The sequence below is a fragment of the Mus caroli genome, unplaced genomic scaffold, assembly GCF_978045245.1.
Source record: "Mus caroli unplaced genomic scaffold, Mus_caroli_1 scaffold_7, whole genome shotgun sequence".
In the NCBI taxonomy this organism is placed as follows: Eukaryota; Metazoa; Chordata; class Mammalia; order Rodentia; family Muridae; genus Mus; species Mus caroli.
Window position 1 is genome coordinate 118,713,728 of NW_028227262.1, and position 26,166 is coordinate 118,739,893.

The following is a 26,166-nucleotide window of genomic DNA, read 5'->3' on the forward strand; positions in this document are numbered from 1 at the left end:
CAGGACATCCGGTGCTGACTTAGGGCTGGAACATTCTGTGGTTGTTCTCAGAGCGGTGCGTCAGTGGCTCACTTTTGACCCCCTTCTCTTCTTGCGGGGAGAGGCCCAATTCAGAGATCAGGACAATAGTGTTGTCTTAATAGCTCCCAACATATCCTCACTTCCACATATTAGACAAGAAAACTAAAATGCGATGTTTTACTACTACCCCATGGCTGCCCCGGGTCTAGTAATCCTACTGTTATGTCAGGAAACATTTGTGAACCCTGCCATCCTGATATCTTTTCTCTCTCTCCACAGCCACTGTGTGCTTTAGTGATAATTATGTATTTAGGTATTTTTGCAGTTGTTGTTAGAAGTCATAGAAATGAGCTCTGATTAATTTAGGCTAAAAATGTTTATTTGAAAGGCTATTGGCAAAGCTCAGAGAATTGAAGGGAAAGTTTAATAACCATGCTTCAGGAAATGCCAGGTCTTGAGTCTTCCTCATTGCCCCCATGGCATCCTGAGATTGTCTCTAATGTGGGTGTCACCTTTTGTTGCACTTTGTGTTCCTTTCTGGGTTAATCGTTCTCATTAAGGTTGAGAAACACATTGAATTTATGTTTGGGTGACCTAGAATGGTGTCTGATGCATTATCACATATTTTAAAATAAACTTTGAGGGCCTAACATACAAAGCACAGAGTGGCTGAAAATATACATAAATGTCACATTTCCATTTTTAAAGAGCTAGCTGACTTTGCTTACATACTAGATGAGTATGTAAGCAAAATACAAATAGAGCTATGAGACACTTAATGCACACCAAAAAACAATGCCCAAAGATAAAGAAAGAAGAATCCAATGGTTAGGAGGAGTGTGTTTTAGGATGGGGGGGGGTATGAGAGAGATGTACTCCCTGTGTGTATAACACGCTTACTGTGTTGAAAGACAAGATGAGACTGTTGGTTAAGGAAGCAATGAAGAGATGCTGGCCAGTCAGCGGGAGGAAGAGGCCAGGTCAGATAGAGAAGGACAGATCATGCAGAATTTTTTTTTTAATGTGTGTCTTTGTCCCTTACATTCTGTCTTTAGAACAGAGTACTTCAGCATTCTAGATTGCTAGTCCTTCAGAATCTAGAAGAGACTCATTGCCTTCAGCACGGAAAGCTTCCCTGTTAAGGACTTGTCTCTTCCTGAGATTTCCTAGTATCCTTAAAGGTACCACAAGCCAGGTCCTTCTCCTTTCTTCCTCTTTCCCTTCCTTCCCTGCTGTTCTGTCCTGCATGCCTTTCCTTTCTTTGTCATGATCTCTCTATTTTGCCAGGATGGTCTCAACCTCCTGAACTCAAGGCATCCTTCTCCTTCAGCCTTCCGAGTAGCTGGGACAGCACTCACGGGCCACCACGCCCAGATATATCTTTCTGTTGTGAATGTGGTTTTTATTTCTGTGGGATTCTTTCCCTCCAGCCTAGGCTGCACACAAAGAAGATGTACAACTTCTCATCGGTAGCAAATTTTTAATTTCAATTTTAATACATACTCAAAACTAGAGAGACAGTTCTAGGAAAGCTAAACATGAAAAAAAGAACAAAGAACTTAGTAGCTGACGTCCCAAGAAGGGAACTTGCAGGATTTAAGTCAATCCAGTCAAAGTCTGGACTTGTTTGTTTGTTTGTTTGTTTGTTTGTTTGTAAGTGTAGACAAGCAAACTAGAAATAAATCCTAATGTGGGGAACCTATTGATAAGAATTTGGAACATTTTTCCAGATGGTGGTTTTTATCAACGTTCTTCATTTTTAAGGCCCTCATAGGTTACCTCCCTTTATTTCTTACTACTCAAAACATCAGCCACTAACCTTCCAGTGTGGGAGGCTTCACACACCATCCAACAAGACTTCTTAAGTCCCACATCCCTGAGGACACCTCCTTCCCAAGCCTCATTAACCTCTCCTTTCTCTAAATGGCAGGTTCCCTAAGCTGGTCCTCACACTTCTGATAGTCCATATTAAGAAGTGCAGCAGGAACTGGAGAGGTAGCTCAGCACTTAAGACTGCTTGGTGTTCTTGCAGAGGACCTGAATTTTACTTCCAACACTCACTTCAGGCAGCTCACAACTATCTTTCACTTTAGCTTCAGGGAAATCTGAGACCTCTGGCCACTGCAGGCACCTGCCCTCATGCACACATGTTCTTCATACATAATTAAAAGTAAAATAAATCTTGTTTAAAAAGTATAGCAGACACACATACACACATGTGCTCATGTGCACACACACACACACTTTCCCCAGCTTCTCAGGACTTAGCTGTAGATAAGGATTGTTGTAAGTTGAAAGAAAAGGGAACTTGAAAGTTGGAAGTTCTTCAGACTTTCCCCTTCCATTGTACATATTTCATTTCATTTCATTTATAATCCTTAAATAGGTAAATCTCCCATTAACCGTATTAGACCGTCACCTTTAAATTCTTCAATTAATGATTTAACTTTACAGATGAAATTGAGACTTGTTAGAAATGAAGTCACTAATGTATTAGTGTGTATTTCTTCTTTCTTCTTCTTCTTCTTCTTCTTCTTCTTCTTCTTCTTCTTCTTCTTCTTCTTCTTCTTCTTCTTCTTCTTCTTCTTTTTCTTCTTCTTCTTCTTTTTAATTTTTTTTCCAAGACAGGGTTTCTCTGTGTAGCCCTGGCTGTCCTGGAACTCACTCTGTAGACCAGGCTGGCCTCAAACTCAGAAATTCGCCTGCCTCTGCCTCCCGAGTGCTGGGATTATAAAGGCGTGTGCCACCACACCCGGCTGTATTTTTCCTTCTTATGTTTCAGGTTTCATAATTACTTCCCTTCCTCTGCCCTCATTGGTTAAATAAATTTAATTTCTCAAGGGCAAGGGTCATCAGACTTTACTCAATTTCAACATCTATAATACTATTTATTAATCTTCTCTTGTTTCTTACACAGGATCAAGATTGAGTCTGGGCACACGGTGTGTGCTAAGAAGAGAATAATTTATTGACTTTTGAAGCCTCATAGATGGTGAATCATAGAGGCACTGATTTTAGGCCTTGATAAATACTAGCTGCGAGTTGGTTCAGTTCTCAGTGAATAGCCATGGGCCCAAAGAAAAATCCCAAGTATGAAGTCTTCTTTGCTAAGCTGTAAACACCGATTTCTACTAACTTTGTCGTGCATAGCACCCTCGATGCTGTGAATCACAGGGTAGAGCTTTATTAAATATGTTTTAGTTGACTGTTTGCAGGAAAAACCAAAACAAAACAGAGTTGGATCCATATTTCATGTGGCAACAAAAGGATTCTTGCCAAAAAGAAAGCACCAGACTGCTCAAAATGAGTACTGATGGAATAAGAAGGAGCTTTTCATACAGTTCAAGGCCTAAAACTGACCTTGCAGAAGAATCTAAGATCCTGTGCAGCTTTGTAAACACACATACACACACACACACACACACACACACACACACACACACACACACACACAAATTGTAAAGTTCTACAATAAAGATGATGCAATAGTATTAACTGTTATATACATACAGTAAGAGAATACATCAAAAGGGCATAGACTTTAAGATATTTAGACAAAGTGAACTTAATTGAGTCTACCCAGTAGGTTCGGGAATATTTTAAAACCCTTTAGTCTGAACTTGGAGGACTAGGGATGTATCTCAGTGGTAGAGCACTTGTCTGGCAAGTGCAGGTCCCTAGACTCAGTCTCCAGTGTGGGAAGAGAAGAGTCAAGAACTTCAAAACACTTTATAATTAGGCATTGTAACTTCCTTCCTCCTCTCCTTCAAAGAAAGTGGATATCTGGTGGAAGACAGAAAAGTAAGGGAACAATAATTCTTCACAAGTGTTTGCCACTGGTGACTAATTTTACTACTCTAGTTCTAGAAAAAGAAACTTTTAGATGTAGTTAGGAAAATGATTTGACCGTTCATCTAACCAAAGCCAACAGGGATCAGAAATTTCGTTGAGTTTCCCTAGCTGTCTTTCTTTTCATGACTGACCAATTAGCTATCACTGGCCAAAGTCAGGGTCATTTCAATATGGAAGACAAGCAGGTAGGTATTTAAAATAGTAGTAGGATGGTCTAGCTGTCTGAAATAATTTTCTTGGGCATTCTACTACAGAAACCTCTTTGATCTAAAAAAAAAATTCAGTTCAACTTAGCAGGTGTCCACTTATCTCAGAGAAGACCAGTAATCCCTGAATCTTAAGTTTTCCTTTCCTCAACACGCAAGATGGATATGATGCATCTATTTGAGTTATGAGCACCTAAGTTACTAACCTCTTGAGTTAATTTCCCAAACTTAAACGGAGGAGTCTGTGGACCTGCAGAAATGCTCAGGAGTCAGTAATGCACCTGCATGTCCCACTCCCTTTTCAGGTTTCAAGAAATCAGTGGATCAAAGCCTGGGGGAAATGTCTCTATTAGGTTTGAGAAACAACTAGGTCCAGATGATGAAGAGGTAAGAAGACAAAAAACCAGCAACAGCCTTATATGTCCCTGTGTCATCTTTCCTTGGGGTTCCTTAAACTATCTTACAAGTAGTGGGTTTGTAAACTTCCTATGTAAAAGCAAAGGTGAACAAACATTTATATACAGAGTGAAGTTAATTTATTCCATTTTTAAAAAAGGAACAGAGAAGTTGAGGCGGTAACAAGGGCATATCATCAACAAATCAAGACACAAAACTGAAAACCACTTACCATAAGAAGTATTAAATTCTAACTCAACTAGACGGCAATCTATTTTTTTTTAATGTAAAAAAAATTTTTTTTTGTTTCTCTAGACTTGGTTTCTGTGTAGCCTTGGCTGTCCTGGAACTTATTCTGTTGACCAGGTTGGCCTTGAACTCAGAGACCGATCCACTTGCCTCTGCCTTCTGAGGGCTGGGATCAAAGGCATGCACCACCACCAACCAGTCACTGTTTAATTGATTTTAAAAGTTACCATATGAAGTAATGTTTAGTTTTATATGTTTTGTTTTGTAGAACTAGAAACTAAACACAGGTCCCCGTGTACACCTGTCAATCACTCTATCACTGCGCTAGCTCCGTACTCCTTGTCTTGGTTGGGTTTGATCGCTGCCACAAAACACCATGACCGAAAATCAAGTTGGGGAGGAAAGGGTTTGTGGAGCTTACATTTTTAGATCATAGTCCATCACTGGAGGAAGTCAGGACAGGAACTCAAGCAGGGCTAGAAGTTGGAGGCAGGAGCTGATTTCAGAGGCCGTGGGGGAGGGGTGCTGTTTACTAGTTTGCTTCATGCAGCATGTTCAGCTTGTCTTCTTACAGAACCCAGGATCACCACCAGCCAGGGATGGCACCACCCACCCTAGGCTAGGCCCTTAACCATTGGTCACTAATTGAGAAAATGCCTTACAGTTGGATCTCGTGGAGGCATTTCCTCAACTGAGGTTCCTTCCTATCTGATGACTCTAGCTTGTGTCAAGTTGACACACAAAACCAGCCAATATAGTCCTTTCTTTACCTTTTAATATAGGGACTCACAAAGATGCTCAGTATAACCTTGAACTCAACATCCTTTGGCCTCTGCCTCTGTCTCCAGTAGCCAAGACCATAAACCTATGCCACTAAGTCTACCATAGAATATAAGTTTCAATGTGACATTGAATATGTCATACGTATGTGTCAGTATAATTTATTCCTATGTGTCCACCTCCTGCCACTGTTTTCTCCATGTTTTGTAGCCTCCTTTTGCTGACCACTTTCTTTTGTCTTAAATAGCACCATCTTCTGTGTTCATTTCACTAATATTCTGTTATCTACTGTCCTGGCTAGCCTTAACTGTCAACCTGACACAGCCTCGAGTCACCTGAGCAGGTAGTCTCAATTGAAGAATCACCCAGATCAGATTGGCCTGTAGGCATATCTGTAGTGGACTTATCTTGATTGTTAATTGATGTAGAAAGGCCCAGTCCACTGTGGGCAGCACCATTCCCTAAGTAAGTAGTCTGTGCTAGAAAGCTAGTAAAGCACAAGCCTGGGAGCAAGCCAGCAATTCCTTCATGGCTTCTGCTACAGGTTCTTGCCCTGATTTCTCTCAGTGATGGACTACGACTTGGAAGTGTAAGCCAAATGAATCCTTTCCTTCCCTAAGTTGCCTTTGACCAGTGTCTTTTATCATAGCAACAAACTAGAACACCCACCACCATGAGATCTTCTTCTCTTTGATGGTCTCTTTTCTACTTTCATCCTCCCTCTTCAGAGCTGATGATCCAAAAACAGAATTATGTTTGTCTCCTTTTATTCTGTCTTCCCGGAATACTAAGAACGTAATTCCTGGTCTCTGCCTCCAGTGTTGTCCTTACTTTCATTCGTCCTTGGATAACCCAGGGCTAAGGGTTTGGAGAGGAGCTCTTCCTTTATCAGTCCAAATAACAGCATTCCCACAATATAATGATCCTAAGTACTAGACAGAAGGGGCATCAAAATCTAACGGTTTCAGCGTCTCTAGAATTGTATTTGCAGAGATACTTGGAAATGCAAGGTGTTCTCTCTTCTCCCTTGTCCTGTGCGCGTCAGTTCCCAGCTCAGTTGACAGAGTTGCCCCTGGAAGACGCTTCTTAGGTTGCTCTTTTGTAACTGGTTTTCTCCTTAACAGCCAGCCCCATGTTATGTCACCTGATAGCACGCCTGTGTGGGGAAAAGAAAGAAGGGAGGTGTGATTCCACCTGCCTACTGCCCTTCAGCTTCAAGTGATGTCTTGTGTCTGTCTGTCTGTCTGTCCGTCTGTGTGTCAGTGTGTGTCTGTTGTGTGTGTCTGTATGTTTGTGTTTGTATGTCAGGGCCTTGTGGGGGAGGCATTGAGGGTACTTGTGTGTGTCTCTGTGTGTCTGTCTTTATCTGTGTATCAGGGTCTGTGTGTGTCCGTGTCTATGTGTGAGGGTGTGTGTGTGTCTATCTGTCTGTCTTTGTCTGTGTATCAGGGTCTGTGTTTGTGTCTGTGTCTATGTGTGAGGGTCTGTGTGTGTGTCTGTGTGTGAGGGTCTCTGTGTGTGTGTGTGTCTGAGTGTGAGGGTCTCTGTGTATGTCTGCATGTGAGGGTCTTGTGGAGATGGTATATGTGTCTGTCTATGGAGACAGGAGAATGTCCTCAGGGTTTGTTCCTTGGGAATCATGAACCTTGTCTTTGGAGACAGTCTCTCACTGATCACTAGTTAGATTGAGCTGACTAGGCAAGGAATGCCAGGGTTTTATCTGTATTTGCCTTCCCAGAGCCAGGGTTACAATCATGTGCTCTGACACACAGCTCTTTGTGAGGTTGCTGTGGATCTCTTGCTGATGTGGCAAGCACCTTTGTGGACTGAGTTATCTCCTTAGTCACTGTACACAGAGCCAGGCAGGTCCACCTTACAATCTACATCCTTTCCATCTCAGGATCCTGCTCTCCTGTCTCCAGACCTTGTTCTAGAAACGCCAGAATACAACCCAGGCAGAATAGGTTCTTCTCAGTAAATGCTCATACAGCAAACATGAAGGACCTGAGGTCAGATCCCCAGGTCAAGGTTGGGAATGTGGCTCAATTGGTAGAGTGCTTGCTTAGCATGCACAAAGCCCTGGGTTAAATCCCCAAATCCTGGATAAAACAGGCACGATGGCACTTGCCTGGAACCCCAGAGGTTCCATGTGTCTGGAACTCGAGAGGCAGAGGCAGGAAGATCAGAAGTTAACTTGGGATACAGAAAACCCAATTTTAATTCTTTTTAAATGTGGCAGTGTAGACCCATAACTCTAGTATTTTGGGGGAATTGGACAGAGACAGGCAGATCCCTGGGGTTTGCTTTCCCGCCAGTCTAGCCCCCCAGTGAGTTCTGGGATGAGTGAGAGACACTGCGTTAAAAATAAGGTGAAGAGAAAGACACCCAATGTTTGCCTCTGGCCACCACCATCACCACCACCTCCACCACCACCACCACCACCACCACCATCACCATCACACACACACACACACACACACACACACACACACACACAGAGAGAGAGAGAGAGACAGAGACAGAGACAGAGACAGAGACAGAGACAGAGACAGAGACAGAGAGGTGTAACTTGAGACTACTAATTCTGTTCCTTGTCTTCAGATGTATGATACAACTGCACAATCGAAATTTGTCCTGAAGAACCTCAGACACTACACAGTGCATCCAAACATGGTAGGTGAAAAGCATACCCCCAGAGACCTCTAAGGGCAAATCTCAGCAATGGGTCCATAGCCCTGACTTCAGATAATCCCCAGTTTCCGGTATTGAGAGATGGAACCACTTTGGGGATACAGTGCTGGGACTTGGTTGTGAGGTGGGAGGATAGAAGAAATCAGGGGAAATGTAATCCACACTCCTTCCTCCCATCCCCCTCTAGTCTTCCTAGTCAGAGAAAAGCAAGCTCCTTGGTGACTGTCCCTTCCCCACCCACACCTGCAGTGACTCACTGTGCTTCGTGACTGATGTTCTCTTTTAACAGGATCCAGAGCTTGTTAGTAATGTGTGTGCCTGGAAAGAGACGCATGGTGGGCATGAGAGGAAAGCTGAGCCTGGCTCCCGCACCTAGCTCCCCTCTGCCTCAGAGACAGGCAGAGAAAGGCCAGTCAGGCTGAGCCCCATACAGCTCCTATTGTGCAAGGAAGCTGAATGATGGTTCCCCTCCCCTCCCCTCCCCTCCCCTCCCCTCCCCTCCCCTCCCCTCCCCTCCCCTCCCCTCCCCTCCCCTCCCCTCCCCTCCCCTCCCCTCTCTTCTTCTCTTTTCTCCTCTTTTCTCCCCTCTCCTCCCTTCCTCTCTCTTCCCTTCCTCTTCCTTTTTCCTTCCTTCATTTCTTTCTTCCCTTTTTTCTTTCTTTTTGTGAATGGCCTTAGTTATCTTGTTCTGTTACTATGGAAACCCCTCTGCTGCATTTCCCCTAAGCCCCTAGTTTATTTGCAGCTCCAAATGAAGGTTGTAACAGAGAGCTCCCAAAAGTTTCAAATCAACAAATTTAAAGGCAGGTTTGGTTGGGTCCTATTCAGCCTCTCAGCCTATCCTGTAGAGAGAGAAAAAAAAATTAGCCAACTGATTCCTCAGTCTGTCTGGAAATCTTTCTCTCTCCTCAGGCCAAATACTATGAGCCTTTGAAGCCCACTAAACTGCAGAGATTCCTGACTCAAAAGAAGAACATGAATAGTTTCATGTTAAAGGTGACAGAGTATGATCAGGATATGACGTTACTGCTCATGACTAACAACCCACCGCCCTGCTCCATCAGTCAGGAAAAGGATGGTGCTACAATATACTTCCCCCCGGAGTTTCAGTTAAAGGTAAAGATGCCCAAGAAAGTCTCCTAGCAGCCTATGTATGGACCAGATGGAGGCAGGGGTTGGAGTAAACACAGAGAGAGCCAAATTAACCTAGAGAAGGGTTACTAGGATGCTACTACCTCCTCCTCAGGCCCGGGGCCACTCCATGAAACCAAAACTGCTGAGTTTGAAGTCAGCAGGGTCTACATAGCAAGACACTGCTGTCTTAAAACAATACATAAAAAATAATTGCTGAACATCTTCAGTAAGCTAGAAACCAGAACAAGACCATGAAGATGACTGTAGGACAAATTCTATCCTGAAGAACCTTGGCATCAAATAATCAATAAACGATCCACAGTAGAACAATTCTACTGTACCAGGACGTGTGAACAATCCAAGAACACTTAAAGTATAGAAATTACATATGCCAGAGAAGAATCTAGAGAGGAAAAGGGGGTTATCAAGGAGGTGACTCACTACGGCAGAATGGGAGAACTGTTCCTGAGGAACGTCGGAAGGCTTAGGGACGCAAGAAATCGAGGCAGGGGATGAAAGGGTGCGATCAGATTTGTGTTTTAGAAGGAACATCTGCAGGTTGAAGGAAGATGCATTAGTTGTAGAAGAGACAAAAGGCAGAGATATGAATTGTGATGTTACTTTAATACTTGAGATGAGCAATGCTGAAAATCTGAACTACTTTCAAAATAGCGGAAGAAGGAAAGAAAGTCAATTTAAGGGATATTTGGGAATCAGGAGCTGAGGAAAACGTTGACAGCCTAGAGAGTGAACCCAATCTCCTGGGAAGAAATTAAATAAGTTGGCAGTACAGATGAAAGAGTCTTATAGCGACTAGAGTCTTGAAATGGGGTAGCCCAGTGACTGATCCTTAGAACAAACCTTGAGTTGGGAGTTGGAACTTTTTTAGTCACTAGGTGAAGGATGCCAAAACGAGAGAAAAGAACTCATGGGTTCATTGTCTGTGGCCTCAGAATCTGTGCCCTGCCACAGTAGCTTCAAGTGCTTATCATGATAGTGGGTCTAACATGCTTTTGAGAAAGAAACAAATGTAGCCAGGGCTGTTCTCTTTAACACAAAGAAGGAAAAGGAAAGCAAGCGTGCAACCTAAGTGCACGGAGAGAGTTCTTTCCAAAGCTATCCCTTGTGAGCCCCTGATTGTCCTCCCGAGGCTGTGGTCCTGGTGGCACTTTATTAGTGGGCAGTACTAAGGACCAGATTCTAAAGGCTGGAACAGCTCTTTAATACTCCTTCCCCTACTCTTTTTGGTCCTGGATTACATATAAGAAAAGTATTCCTTACTGTGCCTGGGCACAGTGCAGAGTCCAGTAGGCAAGCTGAGGAATGTGCACATCAACAGTTGCTGCTCTCATTCCCTCCCTGATGCCTCTGGTTGTGGCCCCGTCTCCTACGAGAATGCCTAAGAGGCTTTGTTTCATACACTATAACCACATCTCTACTCCTAGTATGGACCAGATATTAGATCCAGTGAAACAAAATTCCTAGGCCGGTAACTGACCTGTGGTACAAAGTAGTACCTCTCCAAACCAAACAAGCTAAAATTAAACCAACCACTCTACTAACCACCAAATCCCTGAGTAAATCACAGATTTTTTTCCCTCAAACTTCTAGCACCTGAATTAGAAAACAAAGATTAGGGAGATGGGAAGGAAAATGAAAGGCCATACAGGGTGACGTCCTGGAAGAATCAAGCCATGGAAAGAGGGGTGGTCCAAGGGCTAGGCATGTACTAGTTGAAGGCACAGGGAAGGGAGGAAACAGGAGTGGGGGAAGGAGATAGATATAGTCCTATAGATTGCATCTCTCTGTATGTATGTATATATGTTTGTTGTTTGTTGCAAAAGGGCAAAGGGGCTACAGAAGTTTCAGAGTTTGAGAAGAAGGAGGGAGGGAGGGCGGGAGGGGGAAAGAGGAGAGTGGAGGAGGAAGAGGAGACAGGAAGAACACAGAAGGGATTTGTTAGTGATGTGGTATGCTTAAGACAAGATGGCAATTCTCTACTTGTGCCACCTTGGCTTCTAAATAACGTCCAGTTCCTGCTTATTTTATTTGCTTTTAAATGTTAATAAAAAAACAAAAGGAGAATAAAAAAGGCTTTATTTTCTGTGAGATGTATTATTTTAGCTAGCCCATATAAAAGACACAAAATCCTGGTATTGTACTTCCCAGCCACATGTCCCTTGTTAGATGTGATGGGCCAGAAGCACATGCCCAAAGTGAAATGGACCCTGAGGACAGACTGATGGAGAGGAAATGGCCCAACAACAAGTCCCAAGGGACACATGGCTAAGAAGTAAATTAGAATGACTCAAATTCTGCCCAATCTAGGTTTACAGCCGGTAAATAAAATACCAGGATTTTATGTCTTTTGTACAGGTTAGGTCAAATAATATAAGTCATTTTACAACAAGAGAGAGAGTGGCGTGTGGAGGTTGGAGGGGACAACCTGCTGGGGTCAGCTCTCTCCTTCCATCATGTAGGTCCTGGGGATAGAACTCAGATCATCAGGCTTGGCAACAAGCCCCTTTTTCTACCTTTACTACAGAGCCATCTCGCCATCCCTTTTGTTTTGTTTTGTTTTGTTTTGTTTTGTTTTGTTTTGTTTGTTTGTTTGTTGTCCCCAGACCCAGTTCTGCTAAGATTTCTCCTGTTTTTAATGGCAGGGTCATTAGCTACATGTTAGTGCTTTGGTTGTGCTATTTCATTAAGTCACCTGCTAATTTGCGTAAGGTCCTGTATCTTCAGACTAAAACAGCTCAAAGAGAAGGAATTCAGAATGGAAATGCAATAGTCCAGTGGTGATACCAAGTATTTTAAAAAAGATTTTCAAGTCAGGAAAGTAAAAGCTTAATATGTCAATTGATAGCTTGGTCATCGGTTCAACAAACATTTCTCTTCTCCTATGCACCAGATCCTATGAAGGCTAAGAGACTGAGGATATATCCATGACTATTCTAAAGTCTTTACTTTACTGAAGTGTAAGTCTAATGATTTAAACTCTCTATGCAGACCGCAAAGAAGCAACCATGCAGATCGTGTATAATGTGACAGGTGCTTTGGAAAAAAACAATCAGAAAGGGGAAATAGAATGAGTGGGAGGTTTAGATAGTGTAATTTAGGGAGATGCTCAGCAGAGGTTATGACTATTCAATAGACATTTCAAAGGAGTCAAGGGACGTATCATGTGATTGCTGCTCCCAGCATCCTGGGTCTCATTTTACATAGCCTCCCGTTAGGAAAACATTACTCGTAACTTTCTCTAGTAAGATAAATCACAAGAAGAAGGCAATTCAAACTGAGTCAGGTGACAAATAGTTTAAAATATTGACACTGTGTATCTCGGGAAAAACAGAACCTAGGTGGAACCTGGTGGATTTTTTTTTAATTGAGTGTACTATGTAAGAGGCACTGGCTTCATTCTGCTGGAACTATTTTGGAAAAAAAGCTACAAGGAGACATGTATTAGCTGATTAAAGATGAAGCTTGTTCTTAGCATCGTTGCCATTATGATTAGTGTGTGTGTTCCATGGAGAAGGCAGAGCAGGCGCGGAGGTATTAGAATGTGTGCAAGTCAGAAGACAGTTTCGTGGAATTAGTTCTAGGTTTGGAACTCACGTTGCCAGCCTTGAACAGCAATCACCTTTACCTGCTGAGCCAGCTTACCTGTCTTTTAGGTTGGTGTTGCTTTGTTTTTAGGTATAAGACAACTGGATCACTTGACAGGAAAATTCTGGATGGGATGTGAGAGCCAGGTGGCCAGTCAGACTGGATGACTTTTAAGAGTCTGAAAGCTTTTGATTATGTGACCTTTAGGAATGGTAAAATTATGACCTCATAAAACCACTCATTCTATGGCCTTTCCATAGCAGAAAAAAAAAAAAAAAAAAAACAGGAAAGAAAGAACATAGCAGATAAGGCAGCTGTCTCCAAGGAAGGAAGGTAGAGTTCCATGGGTTGGCTTCCCGATTTACCCCTAAATATTTGATCTTCCGAGCAAGTCACAGATTGGGTCTGTTGTAAGTATGCTGTGTCAGAGACAGACAGGCACACCTGTGTCTTTTCCCAGTGTCAGAATTCATTAAGTAACAATAAACTCACAAACCCCTTTGCTTGCTTTGGTTGGCTGCAATTTGCCAAGCAGTCCTGATTTCCCTTGATAGCTGGCTGCTGGCAAACACAGATTGTTTTATTACAATCTTAACTACTAATAAAAACTCTCAACTTTGTGCACTTTGTGTGTCACGTGGTGACTCCATCCACCCACCCACCCATCCATCCATCCATCCACCCACAAATGTGAAGATTTCGGGAATGGCTAGAAAAGGGATATAGAAGCTTCAGACTTTGAGAAGTTTAAAGAGACCTTATCGGAGTGTTGTACCCTTCAGTTTTAGGAGTAAGTTATTTCTCAGTCTGCTTCAGGGTCGGTGCTGAACAGAAGGTGGTTTCTATGTGGGCTACAAAATACAGAATCCTCCTTCTCCACACTTGCTCTTAAAATGAAGCTGAAAGCTCCTTTGTTAAATGGTGTCACCCAAGGAAAGAACAGCTAAAAAGTCACCATTTTACACAATATGGAGTAACTCAGAGCAGGGCACAGCTTTTCTGCCATAAACTCTTCCAAACCCAGGAACTTCCTCTGCCATTAATTTTCAGGAGCCCATGGCTACGGAGTCCAGTCAGTTACTCCAGAAACTAACCCAGTTTTGGGAAAGTTACCTGAGGATAAAATGGGTCTCTCCCCACTTCCTCTTTGTGGTCTTTGTGGTTTCTTTTTCTCTGGTAGGTTGGGTTTGCCATTTTAACTTTTCACATTCCATTGTGATTTAGGCCAGGAACTCAGCTCCATTTTTCAACTTCTAGAGCCTCAGTTTCCTTTCCCCTTCACTCTTTTTTTTTTTCCCCATCCTCAGGAAACTCTCTATCGGTGCAAACCCAACAAGAATGACTTCCTTCCCACAATGTCTCAGAAAAAGAAGTTAAAACCAGAGCTGAAGCCAGTCTTCCCTATGAAACGGCTAGATGATCCTACCTTCAAGGAACAACAGTGGTTTAGGTGAAGTGCTAGCTCTTATCGGGCCTGTTGTTTTCTGTCCTCTCCCTTGTGTACGTTGCTGTATAATTAGCAAGCACAGAGAGAAGCTCGGGAGACTTGGGGTTAGGTCAGTTGGAAGAGAATGTGCTGGACAGGCTTCCCCATGCAGTGTGGTTGTAAAGATGTCAGAACACATAAGACGTCCTTTGTGTTCCATGACATAAGTTTTGTCCTTAGCAGTAGGGCCTCACCATCAGGTAAGGGAGACACAGTAGGACTGAGGCACAATGTGAACTCATAGAGACCATGGAGGCTTAGACAAGATCTTCCCAGATTCAAGACAGAAGGGTCCCAGAACTGAGAGGGAAAAGCAGACACCTGGTTTCATAACCAAGAAACGATCTGCAATTGGTACCTGCTGGCAAAGGGAAAATTGTTTTGGTTTGTTTTGTTTTTCAGTGGAGTCTCATTAACTATATCAACCACATTTCAGGGTGGGCCCCATGCCCAGGAGTTGTTGATCAACACAACAAAACAAATTTAATGGCATTTTTGTGGACTTTTTAACCCCTCCCTCCCTCCCTCTCTCCGTTCCTTTTTTCTTCTTTCTTTCTTTCTTTCTTTCTTTCTTTCTTTCTTTCTTTCTTTCTTTCTTCCTTCCTTCCTTCCTTCCTTCCTTCTTTTCTTCTTCCTCTTTCTTTCTTTCTTTCTTTCTTTCTTTCTTTCTTTCTTTCTTCCTTTCTTCCTTTCTTCCGTTATTTCTGTTTTTGTTTGTTTGTTTTGAGATATGTTTTCTCTATATAGCCCTGGCTACCTAGAAGTCACTTTATAGACCAGGCTGGCCTTGAACTCACAGAAATCCACCTGCCTCTGCCTCCTGACTGCTTGAATTAAAAGCATGCACTAGCATGTCTAGCTTGCTTTTAATTTTTGTGAGTTGTTTTTTGTGTTTCTTGTTTTTTTGGTTTTTGTTTTTAATTCTTTTTTTTGGAGTCAGAAGGAAAGAAAATAGAAAATTGGCTGTGTAGGATCAGGGAAGAATTAGGGGAGGAAAATCACTTTCAAATATATTTTTTGTATGAAAATTTTTTATTTTTAATTTGGTTTTTAAAGATAGGTTTTTTTTTTTTTCCCTGTGTAGCCTTGGTTGTCCTGGAACTCACACTGTAGATCAGGATAGCCACATACTCAGAGATATGCCTGCTTCTGCTTCCCAAGTGCTGGGATTAAAGGTGTACACTACAACTGCTTGGCTTGTGTGAAAATCTTTTATTGAAACATGTTTCAATAAGAAACATTGAAATAAGAAAATATCCGTATAAGATATAGCTTCCAAACACGTCCTATATCATCACTTATATGCTAATAAAAGAAACACAGCCATGCAAAACTAAAGTTTTCCACTGACAATAATTTCAAGAGTAAAGGAAAATGTATTTAAAGATCTGTGGTTTTTGTTTTTATGTTTTGTTTTGGTTTTTATATGTAGGAGTGCTCTGTCTGCATGTACACCTGCATGTCAGAAGAGGGCATCAGACCCCATTATAGATGGTTCCCAACCACCATGTGGTTGCTGGGAATTGAATTCAGGACCTCTGGAAAAGAGCTCTTAACTGCTGAATCTCTCCAGCCCTAAGGGTCTGTATTTTTTAAGATATAGAAAAATAAAAGTGTGAGGTAAGGACCAGAGGAACGAATTCTATGAGGATACAAATAAAAAGGAGGTCTTTTTAAAGTTGGGGAGATGACTCAGTAACTTGCTCACTGCACACACTTGAGGACCTACATTTGATCTCCAGCATCCATGTTAAAAAGCCAGGTGGTCGCTTCCAGTCTGTGCCAGTATCGACGCACCTTGGGCATGGAGTCTGCGGACACCCCCAAGGTCCCCACAGGACTCTCCACGGGATCTTAGGACCTCTGGTGAGAGGAACACAACTGCTGTTCCAATCCAATCTCGAGGGACCTGAGACTGCATTAATTAAGGAAGCAGAAAACCAGGCATGACCAGGGTCACAAGTCCCTTCCAGTCAGCACCAGCACTGGGGCACCTTGGGCGCGGAGTCTGCAGACACCCCTAAGATCCCCACAGGACTCTCCACAGGATCTTAGGACCTCTGGTGAGTGGAACACAACTTCTGCCAGGAGGCAGGTTCGAACACCAGATATCTGGGCACCTTACCTGCAAGAGGAGAGCTTGCCTGCAGAGAGTACTCTGAACACTGAAACTCAGGAGAGAGCTAGTCTTCCAGGTCTGCTGATAGAGGCTAACATAATCACCTGAGGAACAAGCTCTAACCAGAGACAACTATAACAACTAACTCCAGAGATTACCAGATGGCGAAAGGCAAACAGAAACCAAGACCACTCATCATCATCAGAACGCAGCACTCCCACCCCACCCAGTACTGGGCACCCCAACACACCCGAAAAGATAGACCCGGATTTAAAAGCATATCTCATGATGATGGTAGAGGACATCAAGAAGGAATTTAATAACTCACTTAAAGAAATACAGGAGAACACTGCTAAACAGGTAGAAGACCTTAAAGAGGAAGCACAAAAATCCCTTAAAGAATTGCAGGAAAACACGACCAAACAGGTGATGGAATTGAATAAAACCATCCAAGACCTAAAAAGGGAAGTAGACACAATAAAGAAAACCCAAAGTGAGGCAACACTGGAGATAGAAACCCTAGGAAAGAAATCTGGAACCATAGATGCAAGCATCAGCAACAGAATACAAGAGATGGAAGAGAGAATCTCAGGTGCAGAAGATTCCATAGAGAACATCAGCACAACAATCAAAGAAAATACAAAATGCAAAAAGATCCTAACTCAAAACATCCAGGAAATCCAGGACACAATGAGAAGACCAAACCTATGGATAATAGGAGTAGATGAGAATGAAGATTTTCAACTTAAAGGGCCAGCAAATATCTTCAGCAAAATTATAGAAGAAAACTTCCCAAACCTAAAGAAAGACATGCCCATGAATATACAAGAAGCCTACAGAACTCCAAGTAGACTGGACCAGAAAAGAAATTCCTCCCGACACATAATAATCAGAACAACAAATGCACTAAATAAAGATAGAATATTAAAAGCAGTAAGGGAAAAAGGTCAAGTAACATATAAAGGCAGGCCTATCAGAATTACACCAGACTTTTCACAGAGACTATGAAAGCCAGAAGATCCTGGACAGATGTTATAAAGACACTAAGAGAAGACAAATGCCAGCCCAGGCTACTATAGCCAGCCAAACTCTCAATTACCATAGATGGAGAAACCAAAGTATTTCACGACAAGACCAAATTCACACATTATCTTTCCACGGAAACCACGCCCTAGAAAAAGCAAGAAAGTAATCCTTCAACAAATCAAAAAGAAGACACAAGAACAGAATGCCAACTCTAACAACAAAAATAATAGGAAGCCACAATTACTTTTCCTTAATATCTCTTAATATCAATGGACTCAATTCCCCCAAAAAAGACATAGACTAACAGACTGGCTACACAAACAGGACCAAACATTTTGCTGCTTACAGGAAACCCATCTCAGGGAAAAAGACAGACACTACCTCAGAGTGAAAGGCTGGAAAACAAATTTCCAAGCATATGGTCTGAAGAAACAACCTGGAGTAGCCATTCTAATATCTAATAAAATCAACTTCCAACTCAAAGTTATCAAAAAAGACAAGGAGGGACACTTCATACTCATCAAAGATAAAATCCTCCAAGAGGAACTCTCAATTCTGAATATCTATGCTCCAAATGCAAGGGCAGCCACATTCATTAAAGAAACTTTAGTAAAGGTCAAAGCACACATTGCACCTCACACAATAATAATGGGAGACTTCAACGCCCCACTTTCATCAATGGACAGATCGTGGAAACAGAAACTAAATAGGGACACAGTGAAACTAACAGAAGTTATGAAACAAATGGACTTAACAGATACCTACAGAACATTTTATCCTAAAACAAAAGGATATACCTTCTTCTCAGCACCTCATGGTACCTTCTCCAAAACTGACCATATAATTGGTCACAAAACAGGCCTCAACAGATACAAAAATATTGAAATTGTCCCATGCATCCTATCAGACCACCATGGACTAAGGCTGATCTTCAATAACAACATAAATAATGGAAAGCCAACATTCACGTGGAAAATGAACAACACTCTTCTCAATGATACCTTGGTCAAGGAAGGAATAAAGAAAGAAATTAAAGACTTTTTAGAGTTTAATGAAAATGAAGCCACAACATACCCAAACTTATGGGACACAATGAAAGCATTTCTAAGAGGAAAACTCATAGCTCTGAGTGCCTCCAAAAAGAAACTAGAGAGAGCACACACTAGCAGCTTGACAACACACCTAAAAGCTCTAGAAAAAAAGGAAGCAAATTCACCCAAGAGGAGTAGACGGCAGGAAATAATCAAACTCAGGGGCGAAATCAACCACATGGAAACAAGAACTATTCAAAGAATCAACCAAAGGAGGAGCTGGTTCTTTGAGAAAATCAACAAGATAGGTAAACCCTAAGACAGACTCACTAGAGTGCACAGGGACAGCATCCTAATTAACAAAATCAAAAATGAAAAAGGGAGACATAACAACAGATCCTGAAGAAATCCAAAACACCATCAGATCCTTCTACAAAAGGCTATACTCAACAAAACTGGAAAACCTGGGCAAAATGGACAAATTTCTAGACAGATACCAGGTACCAAAGTTAAATCAGGATCAAGTTAACGATCTAAACAGTCCCATATCCCCTAAAGAAATAGAAGCAGTCATTAATGGTCTCCCAACCAAAAAAAAGCCCAGGACCAGGTGGGTTTAGTGCAGAGTTCTCTCAGACCTTCAAAGAAGATCTAATTCCAGTTCTGCACAAACTATTCCACAAAATAGAAGTAGAAGGTACTCTACCCAACTCATTCTATGAAGCCACAATTACTCTGATACTTAAAACACAGAAAGACCTAACAAGTTAGAGAACTTCAGACCAATTTCTCTTATGAATATCGATGCAAAAATACTCAATAAAATTCTCGCTACCCGAATCCAAGAATACATTAAAACAATCATCCATCCTGACCAAGTAGGTTTTATTCCAGGGATGCAGGGATGGTTTAATATACGGAAATCCATCAACGTAATCCATTATATAAACAAACTCAAAGACAAAAACCACATGATCATCTCCTTAGACACGGAGAAAGCAGTTGACAAAATCCAACACCCATTCATGATAAAAGTCTTGGAAAGATCAGGAATTCAAGGCCCATACCTAAACATGATAAAAGCAATCTACAGCAAACCAGTAGCCAACATCAAAGTAAATGGTGAGAAGCTGAAAGCAATCCCACTAAAATCAGGGACTAGACAAGGCTGCCCACTTTCTCCCTACCTATTCAACATTGTACTTGAAGTCCTAGCCAGAGCAATTCGACAACAAAAGGAGATCAAGGAGATACAAATTGGAAAGGAAGAAGTCAAAATATCACTTTTTGCATATGATATGATAGTATATATAAGTGACACTAAAAATTCTACCAAAGAACTCCTAAACCTGATAAACAGGTTCGGTGAAGTACCTGGATATAAAATTAACTCAAACAAATCAATGGCCTTTCTCTACACAAAGAATAAGCAGGTTGAGAAAGAAATTAGGGAAACAACACCCTTCTCAATAATAACAAATAATGTAAAATACCTTGGCGTAACTCTAACTAAGGAAATGAAAGATCTGTATGATAAGAACTTCAAGTCTCTGAAAAAAGAAATTAAAGAAAATCTCAGAAGATGGAAAGATCTCCCATGCTCATGGATTGGCAGGATCAACATTGTAAAAATGGCTATCTTGCCAAAAGCAATCTACAGATTCAATGCAATACCCATCAAAATTCCAACTCAATTCTTCAAATGAATTAGAAAGAGCAATCTGCAAATTCATCTGGAATAACAAAAAGCTGTACTACAGAGCAATTGTAATAAAAACTGCATGTTACTGGTATAGCGACAGACAAGTAGACCAATGGAATAGAATTGAAGACCCAGAAATGAACCCACACGCCTATGGTCACTTGATCTTTGACAAGGGAGCAAAAACCATCCAGTGGAAAAAAGACAGCATTTTCAACAAATGGTGCTGGCACAACTGGCAGTTATCATGTAGAAGAATGTGAATTGATCCATTCCTATCTCCTTTTACTAAGGTCAAATCTAAGTGGATCAAGGAACTCCACATAAAACCAGAGACACTGAAACTTATAGAGGAGAAAGTGGGGAAAAGCCTCGAAGATATGGGCACAGGGGAAAAATTCCTGAATAGAACAGCAATGGCTTGTGCTGTAAGATCGAGAATTGACAAATGGGACCTCATAAAACTGCAAAGCTTCTGTAAGGCAAAAGACACAGTCAATAAGACAAAAAGGTCACCAACAGATTGGGTAAGGATCTTTACCTATCCTAAATCAGATAGGGGACTAATATCCAATATATATAAAGAACTCAAGAAGGTGGACTCCAGAAAATCAAATAACCCCATTAAAAATGGGGCTCAGAGCTAAACAAAGAATTCTCACCTGAGGAATACTGAATGGCTGAGAAGCACCTGAAAAAATGTTCAACATCCTTAATCATTAGGGAAATGCAACTCAAAACAACCCTGAGATTCCACCTCACACCAGTCAGAATGGCTAAGATCAAAAATTCAGGTGACAGCAGATGCTGTCGAGGATGTGGAGAAAGAGGAACACTCCTCCATTGTTGATGGGATTGCAAGCTTGTACAACCACTCTGGAAATCAGTCTGGCGGTTCCTCAGAAAATTGGACATAATACTACCAGAGGATCCAGCAATACCTCTCCTGGGCATATATCCAGAAGATGTTCCAACTGGTAAGAAAGACACATGATCCACTATGTTCATAGCAGCCTTATTTATAATAGCCAGGAGCTGGAAAGAACCCAGATGTCCCTCAACCGAGGAATGGATAAAAAAAATGTGGTACATTTATACAATGGAGTACTACTCAGCTATTAAAAAGAATGAATTTATGAAATTCCTAGGCAAATGGCTATACCTGGAGGGCATTATCCTGAGTGAGGTAACCCAATCACAAAAGAACTCAAATGATATGTTCTCACTGATAAGTGGATATTAGCCCAGAAACTTAGAATACCCAAGATATAAGATACAATTTGCTAAACACATGAAACTCAAGAAGAACGAAGACCAAAGTGTGGACACTTTGCCCCTTCTTAGAATTGGGAACAAAACTCCCATGGAAGGAGTTACAGAGACAAAGTTTGGAGCTGAGACAAAAGGATGGACAATCTAGAGACTGCCATATCCAGGGATCCATCCCATAATTAGCCTCCAAACGCTGACACCATTGCATACACTAGCAAGATTTTGCTGAAAGGACCCTGATATAGCTGTCTCTTGTGAGACTATGCCGGGGCCTAGCAAACACAGAAGTGGATGCTCACAGTCAGCTATTGGATGGATCACAGGGCCCCCAATGGAGGAGCTAGAGAAAGTATCCAAGAAGCTAATGGGAACTGCAACCCTATAGGTGGAACAACAATATGAAATAACCAGTACCCCGGAGCTCTTGTCTCTAGCTGCATATGTATCAAAAGATGGCCTAGTCGGCCATCACTGGAAAGAGAGGCCAATTGGTCATGCAAACTTTATATGCCCCAGTACAGGGGAACGCCAGGGCCAAAAAGTGGGAGTGGTTGGGTAGAGGAGTGGGGGGGGGGAGGGTACGGGGGACTTTTGGGATAGCATTGAAAATGTAAATGAGGAAAATACCTAATAAAAAATATTAAAAAAAATTCAATCATAGCAAACGATTTTTCATGTGGGTATTATGTTAATAGCTAAAAGAAAAAAAACAGTCTCTATGTTAAAAGAACAATCAATGTGGCCATTTATAACACCTAAAAAAAATTAAAAAAAAAAGTCAGGTGGTGTGGTGTAAGCCCTTTCTGCCAGCACTGGTAAAGAGAATGATTCTTGGAGATTCCGGGCCAGACAGTCTCAAAAACCCCAGAGTCAGTGAGAAGCCCTATTTCAAAAAAATAAGCTGGAGAGTATATGAGGAAGATGCCCAAAACATGCATGTGGCTTCTACACTTGCATACACATATGTGCATGTGTGACAGATGCATGCACTCATGGCATCAAATACTTATTTTAGCAAATATAAAAAGGTTTTATTTGAAACTATTCATAGGAGATTTTTATTTGATACTGATTTTGGAATTGGCTACAAGGTTTGCAGTGTGTTAAGCTCTCAAACCCTACCCTCCATCTTTTTTTTAACCAACAACCCCAGCTTTCTAGTTATTGTCCTTTCTTCTTCCTTGGGATTTCTGAGGATATAGATGACCTTTAGGTGACCAGTGCTATTCACCTACAGTCCTAGACCAACCAACTATATACTTTTTTTGGTTAAGGTTTTCTACCGACAGTGATTTCAACATCGAAGGGAAGTATTCTGAAATCTATGCTTTAAGGAAACAGAAAAAAAAGTATCCTAACCTCATCTTTGCTCCAGCCTGCCAAAGAGAGACAAAGAAACATGGTAAGGTCTCCTGTTTCTGCACTGTGATTTACTGGACCTAGAAGTAGGCGGGAGGGAGAATCTACGAGGCTTAGAAGTTGACTGAGCCGGCATCTTTTGTGGTAGGTTCAGACACTAATTTTCCTAGAAGGAAGTTAAGATGGTGCTAGACAATTTTTATACTCAAATTTCAAGAAGGTTCAAGAAGTATAGGGTTTCCTGCCCTGTATCATCTAACACTTCGATAGTTTTTGCTATAATGATGGATTCTCAAGGCTAAAAGCAAACGAACGAACAAACACCCCTCAGACTAAATTTGCTATAATCTACCGTAATTAATCTACCGTAGTTGCTGACAACAGGATTTTGATATTTAGGTACATATAGGTTGAAATGTTTATCTGTGCATAACCTTCATATTTTATGGGAAATTGCTTTAAAGGGCCAAAGCTTAAGTGTGTACATTGTAAGCTAAATGCAATGGCTCATGCCTTTAATCCCAGCCCTTGAGAGGCAGAGACAGGCATATTTCAGGAGTTTGAGACCAGCCTGGTTTACATAGTGAGTTCCAGGACCTGTCTTGAAACATCACCACCATAAAAAGTATGTGAGTCTCAGAGGCCCACAAGTCTCTCTGGGATGACGTGAGACGGGGTTAAGGGAGAGCTGGGACCAGGACATGTAGAAGGTCTAGTGAGGATCCTCATATACTGTGTCTCATTTGGTAACACCCATAGGGGCCTCTGCATTAGACTCTTACTAAACACCAAAGGAACCAACAGGCTAGACCAAGAAAGGCCTCGTATATTATATAAACATGGGCTTAGATTTTCTACATTATGTAGTTGGCCTCACTGAAGGGTTCCAGGGTGTCAAATGTACAACTGTAGTTTAGACACGCACTGATGGGCCTTTACACTGCACTGCCATAGCTTTAGCATAAGGCAGTCATTTCCTAGCGGTATAGGTTATATATACCCTTCCACTGGCTCCTTTCCTCTTCTCTGTTCCTCCTATTGCTACCCCTTCCATCCTATCCCTACCTATGCTTCTCCTTGATTCCCCATATACAACTAAGACCAATCTAAAGAGAGGAAAAAAACCAATCAAACCAAAAAACCCCTAGATCAATGTGGGAAACAGCTGAGGCAGCAGAGCGATCAATCTCGATTAAAAGAGCTCAGCTCCAGTTTATTCACTCTTCCACATGTTCCTCTCACATTACCTGTTTTGAGCAATCGCCAGGCTTCATGTCCCAGTCCTTACCTACCTCTTAATGGCTATAGTCAAGGGAGAAGAGGGCCTCTTCTCCAAAGCTTGTTTCATTTTCAGCCAAAGATTGTAGAAGAGGAAACATCTATTTCTTTCATGAGAAATTTTACATGATGAATATTGGTCAGACTTTATATAAGTCTGAGGTGGCTAGAATCATTAGTATAGTATTTACATCTTAAAATTAGTTTTACTCATTTTATGTATGAGTGGTTTGCTTGTGTATATATCTGCTTAACACTTATGTGCTCGGTGCCCACAGAGATCAGAGGAGAGGGCATCCGATCACCTGGAACTAGAGTTACTGATGGTTGTGAGCCACCACGTGAGTGCTGGGAATTGAACTCATGTCCTCTGCAAGAGCAATAAGTTCTCTTAGTTAGTGAGGCATCTCTCCAGTCCCTAGCATATTATTTTTAATCGGGATGGAGTAACATCTTAAGTGGCACCATTACTAAGGTTTGGGCACATTATTCAGCGGAATCTATATATGATGGGAAATTTTTCTTTTTCTTTTTGGTTTTTCAAGACAAGGTTTCTCTGTATAGCCGTGGCTGTTCTGAAATTTGCTGTGTAGACCAGGCTGGCCTTGAACTCAGAGGTCTGCCCTCTGGGATTAAAGATGTGTGCTATCATGCCCAGTTTGAGATTTTTCTTAAGGGTATGTAACATAATCTAGGTAGGACCTTTTCTAAGCCCTGTCAGGATGAGATAGCCTTCAGCTCTAGTGTCATTTATGGCGACTACATATGCCCTCTCCAAATATGAGTGCTTTACTTTTGTACCTAAAACGGACAGAGAGTTATGGTGCATTTCCTCAACAATAACAAAGCTGCCAGGGTGTTTTACTAGTGGTGCCATTTCTAAGCTAACATCTTCTCTGTCCCCCAAATGATGCCCCATCATTGTGTGTGTGTGTGTGTGTGTGTGTGTGTGTGTGTGTGTGAGAGAGAGAGAGAGAGAGAGAGAGAGAGAGAGAGAGAGAGAGAGAGATAGGGATCTGAGTAGAAGTTGTCAAGTTTGGTTAGAAGGTTGCCCAAGAGGCAAACCACGCCCTCAACGGAGGAAGGACTGTCCTTAAGATCTTAAAGTAGACAACGCCCTAAGAACAGGTGAAGCTGGAAAGACCATCTAGAAATGTGATGCCTTCGATGCCCAAGGCATTAAGAGCGTGTTTTTCATACTCTGAGATGACGAGAGAGAGAGAGAGAGAGAGAGAGAGAGAGAGAGAGAGAGAGAGAGAGAGAGAGAGAGAGAGAGAACATTTGGAAAAGCACTGAGACACATAATGAGTATCCCTTAAATTACTTGAGTGTTATGCAGATTGAAAATGGTGAAAGCTACGAAAACTACACTGGCTTGGGTGAAGAAGGAATCATAAGAAGTTGGGAATGGCAGTCCCCAAATCTACCCTCTTGGAAAGAGTTAAATTAAGACCAGCTTTTCGGTCTCTTCAAATGGATCACATCATGTCTTCCTTTTAGTGCTCTCAGAGTCGCACATTCAACGTGTCCTATGCTTTGTTGTAGTTTCCATTAAGTCAGAGAGTGAAACACCAACTTCGCAAGTGCTTTGGGAACCCCTGACATTTTCAAAGCTCCTAGAAGAGAAGCCTACAAGAAGTGTGCCAGGGGAGAGCTTCTTTCGCCATGGAAGGGCCCAGCAGTGGGTTGTCAAAGATGCGGCTGTCATTTGGTGAAGACAAATCCTTAAAGCCCCACTCCTCACTCTCCAAGAACTGAGGGGGCCCGGAGAAGTCACTAACCAAATAAAGTTCCCTGTTTGTTGTCTCAGACCTGGCTTGCAGAGTTTGTGAAGCGGGGCGTGGCGAGCCTCCAGGCAGATTCTGGCCACGCCCCCGTGCGGCAGTGGGCGGGGCAGGGGGCGTGCCTGCGTCCCTAGGGGGCAAGGGCGGCTGCGGAGGCCCGAGGGGGGCGGGCCT

At 42.0% G+C, this 26,166-nt stretch overlaps 1 protein-coding gene and 1 long non-coding RNA gene across 2 annotated transcripts; one reads left to right on the forward strand and one right to left on the reverse strand.

Annotated features, from left to right (window-relative positions):
* The first annotated feature begins 1,141 nt into the window (after nt 1–1,141).
* On the forward strand, nt 1,142–26,017 carry Tsga13 (testis specific 13). The gene is made up of 8 exons (XM_021165309.3): nt 1,142–1,202; nt 2,939–3,111; nt 4,385–4,466; nt 8,106–8,177; nt 9,108–9,311; nt 14,243–14,385; nt 22,846–22,973; nt 25,754–26,017. Exons 2-8 carry the CDS (start codon nt 3,089–3,091, stop codon nt 25,921–25,923), a joined length of 822 nt encoding a protein of 273 aa, XP_021020968.1. The 5' UTR covers nt 1,142–1,202; nt 2,939–3,088; the 3' UTR covers nt 25,924–26,017.
* Nucleotides 6,270–13,104, reverse strand: LOC110296605 (uncharacterized). The gene is made up of 3 exons (XR_002378190.1): nt 12,993–13,104; nt 8,453–8,513; nt 6,270–6,660 (listed from the first exon to the last, which is right to left on the reverse strand). It is a non-coding gene; the product is annotated as an uncharacterized LOC110296605 (long non-coding RNA).
* Nucleotides 26,018–26,166: the final 149 nt, after the last annotated feature.

Coding starts and splice junctions, on each gene's coding strand:
- Tsga13 (XM_021165309.3), top strand. CDS start 3,089: ATGGGCCCAAAGAAAAATCCCAA. Junction 8,178..9,107: donor ACACAGTGCATCCAAACATG/GTAGGTGAAAAG, acceptor CTCTCTCCTCAG/GCCAAATACTATGAGCCTTT. Junction 22,974..25,753: donor AAGAGAGACAAAGAAACATG/GTAAGGTCTCCT, acceptor GCTTTGTTGTAG/TTTCCATTAAGTCAGAGAGT.